Source organism: Hipposideros armiger, unplaced genomic scaffold (genome assembly GCF_001890085.2).
Source record: "Hipposideros armiger isolate ML-2016 unplaced genomic scaffold, ASM189008v1 scaffold_548, whole genome shotgun sequence".
Classification (NCBI taxonomy): domain Eukaryota; kingdom Metazoa; phylum Chordata; class Mammalia; order Chiroptera; family Hipposideridae; genus Hipposideros; species Hipposideros armiger.
The window spans coordinates 186,700-190,446 of NW_017731898.1; the positions used below are offsets into that span (position 1 = coordinate 186,700).

General features: G+C 36.6%; 1 protein-coding gene across 1 annotated transcript; it reads left to right on the forward strand.

The window, feature by feature from the left end:
• The first annotated feature begins 2,376 nt into the window (after window positions 1-2,376).
• Window positions 2,377-3,312, forward strand: LOC109396853 (olfactory receptor 6C2-like). The gene has a single exon (XM_019669006.1). The coding sequence runs from the start codon at window positions 2,377-2,379 to the stop codon at window positions 3,310-3,312; it is 936 nt and encodes a 311-aa protein (XP_019524551.1).
• The last annotated feature ends 435 nt before the right edge of the window (window positions 3,313-3,747 follow it).

The following is a 3,747-nucleotide window of genomic DNA, read 5'->3' on the forward strand; positions in this document are numbered from 1 at the left end:
TATAGGTGATGTATTATAAAATTATATACTTGAAACCTATATAATTTTATTAAACAATGTCACCCCAATACATTTAATAAAAATAAAAATAAACTCTCCTACAATGGACAGGAGGAGAGCAGGGAGGAAATTAGGCAAGCAAAATAAACCTGTCCTATCATTTAGTTTGGCCTATCAGAGCCTTCCCCTAGCAAGTACGTAGCAAGACACTACCTCCCCAGTAAGTCATTTTTCCCATGAGCTAAGGGAGGGGTTTCTCTGTTCCAAAATCATGTCTGTAAACTCTGAGCAATGCACCTTGCTAACTTATGGTGAGAGATGACACAACTTTAGTAGAAAGAAAAGAACCTAGAGAAACTAAGTGAACATAGGAAAATATAAATGGCTACCAACATAACTAAGAGAGATTGCCAAGAAACAAGCATGCAAGAGCTGTCCCGAATCCAAAGTTGCATTTTCACCATTATCTTATGCTACCATGTCACTGAGTATGCACTAAAATAAAATATCATCTCCCACCGGTAGCCTGAAAGCTCCTGGAGGGAGCAACTTGTTTATGGTTGGCCCTCCTGCCTCTGATATTATACTCTTTGAACAATAAATGCTTATTATTTATTTGAATGAATAAATGCAGATTATTTACCCGAATAATAAGTAAAAAGAATACCCTAATATATTTTTGATTCTCTATTCAGAACACACAGGCTGGGTACAACTGGGACAATTGTTTAAATATATAAGAGAATAGGTTTTCCGCTCATGTAGAAGTATGTAGTGTTTCTCTATAAACCTTTGAGTTATGCCTAAATTTGCTTATTTATCAGTCAATCCTCCATAATAAAACAAAGATGTACTATAGGCCAATAGGTTAAATTATTATTAATTACTTATATCCCCAGAGGGAATGCATTTACCAGGTCTTCTTTTACAGATGGATACCTGAGAGTAGCTACTGGACATATGAATCTCAATGAGGGTGAGTTTTGACATGAAGGGAGAGTAATATCCTGAGCTTCCATCTAAAGGGATTCCTGAGAAAATACAAATTAGAGTAAAGGAGGCCTAAAACTCCTGGGCAGCACTGAAATGGACAGTGATAAAAGTCATTGAGAAAGGTAAGGTACTTTACAATTTGTTTACAAAGTTTGGCTCATATGTGTATCCGTTTGTTTCTAGATGTTGCTTGGGCAAATTACATATATCAAAATTCAGAGAACATAAACCAATTGGTAAATTAGTGGGGAGAGGTGATTTGAGGAGGAGAGCAGCAGAAATTGTTCAAAGAAGTGGTCACTAAGATATAGCCTGAGACAGATTCTATAGGCTGGGTTCTGCAAAGAGCACAGGGTTGACCAGGAGGTCAAAGAAAGCAGACACCACACATCAGTCCCTCTGATCTCTGTCCCTACGCAAAGTTCCAGAACAGGACAAAAATCTGGTTTATATTCAGGTTCTAGAAATTTTTCTTTATACTACGTCAGGAAACCCTCTGCCTAAGAGTCCCAAAACTGCCTCTGAAATACTTTCATTTGCCTAAATATAGTGTGAAAAAACAAAGATACATATTTGTATTTTAAACTTTTATCTCCCTACTAAGAAATAAATTGAAGCACAAAGAGCAGAATTAACACTTTTAAATGAATGTGTTGCTATTAAAATTCAGCACAGCAAGATCAGCATAAAACACTGATCAAACATTTGTCCAAATCCACAAACGGTACAACACCAAATGTCCACGATGGACTTTGACATGTCGATGTAGGTTTATCAGTTGTAACAAATGTATCACTATGGTGGGGGCTATTGATAATGAAAGAGGCTATGCATGTGTGGAGGTAGGAAGTATGTGGGAATTCTCTGTACCTTCCTCTCAATTTTGCTGTGATCCTACAATTGCTCTAAAAAAATGTTTTAATTTAAAAACACAAATATACTAATTAACAGATTCTTCTTGGTTTTGAAAATGGAGCATTTCAGTATGGTGTGGAAAAGCAAAGAAAAATGAGGATGGTGGGGGGAAACTTCAAAAATGACATAATTTCCTCCATAATAAGAACAAATAACATCTGTACCACAAGGCAGTTGAGAAACTGCAAAACAGACATATGATTTATGTTTTGTTTTGTTTTGTTTTTATTTGACATCTTTATAAATGTGCTTTCTAATCAGAGAATTATAAGCATAAGTTCTATATTATGTATTTCCTATAGACATCTCCTAATAAGATGCCAAAGGCACTATGTTAACAAACTGATTAAGTAAAAGAAGTGCAGGTGAGCTGGCTTGCTAAGGTGTTTTTATTCAAGTCCCAATACTAGCTTCTTATGACACTTCTCTCTTCAGGTGGAATCGCACTTGACTTGGCATAAGACAGTGATGAGAAATCATACAGCAATAACATTCATCCTGCTGGGATTGACAAATAACCCAAAACTACAAGTTCTGATTTTCGTATTTTTGTTTCTCACCTACATGTTGAGTGTTGCTGGGAACCTCATCATTATCACCCTCACACTTTTGTATTCCCATCTTAAAACTCCCATGTATTTTTTCCTCCGAAACTTCTCTTTCTTAGAAGTTTCATTCACCACTGTTTGTATTCCCAGATTCCTGTATACTATGATAACTGGAGATAATACTATTACTTATAATGCTTGTGCCACCCAATTATTTTTTATTGTCCTCTTTGGAGCAACAGAATTTTTTCTCCTTGCCGCCATGTCTTATGACCGCTACGTAGCCATTTGTAAGCCCTTGCATTACACAACCATCATGAACAACAGAGTCTGCACTACACTCGTTCTTTGCTGTTGGTTTGCTGGCCTCTTGATTATCCTCCCACCTCTTGGCATGGGCCTCCAGCTGGAATTCTGTGACTCAAAGGTGATTGATCATTTTGGCTGTGATGCATCTCCTATTTTACAGATAACCTGTTCAGACACAGTGTTAATAGAGAGAATTGTTTTGATTTTTGCCGTGCTTACTCTCATTATTACCTTAGTGTGTGTAGTCCTCTCCTACACATACATCATCAAGACTATTCTAAGATTTCCTTCTGCCCAACAAAGGAAAAAGGCCTTTTCCACATGCTCTTCCCACATGATTGTGGTTTCCATCACCTACGGAAGCTGCATCTTCATCTATATCAAGCCCTCGGCAAAAGAAGGAGTGGCCATTAATAAAGTGGTGTCTGTGCTCACTACCTCAGTTGCCCCTTTGCTTAATCCATTCATTTATACACTTCGAAACAAACAAGTGAAAGATGCCTTCAAAGACACAGTAAAAGGGATTGTATTTCTCACAAAGAAGTAAAAGATGATTGATTTTGAGGTTATTGAATTAAGTTAAAATCTAAATAACCCATGACAGATATTCATGAATTTGCCAAATAAGGGGTTTCTTCCTATTCTGTAGAATCATCAAGCTAATCCGCCCCCCAGGAATGTTTGTCTCTTCTAAACCAAAAGCCAAGATCAAGGTATTTATTTCTCCTTCGAGCGTATTTTATTCAGAATGGTTTCCTCAGTAAATGCATGTTCTAGATTCCCAAATTCTTCAATGTCATAAAAAGAAAATGTAAACAAATAAAACTGTATTTCTGGACATGTAGCCTTCTCATGATGTAGAATATATGTGCCTATTTCTCACTTGTTGGGGATACTTCAATATCTAGCCTCCAATTGTATAAAAGTAATTAAGTATTCTTTGTCAAAGCTTAAAAGGGGATCTAAAAGGAAAGTGTGCACT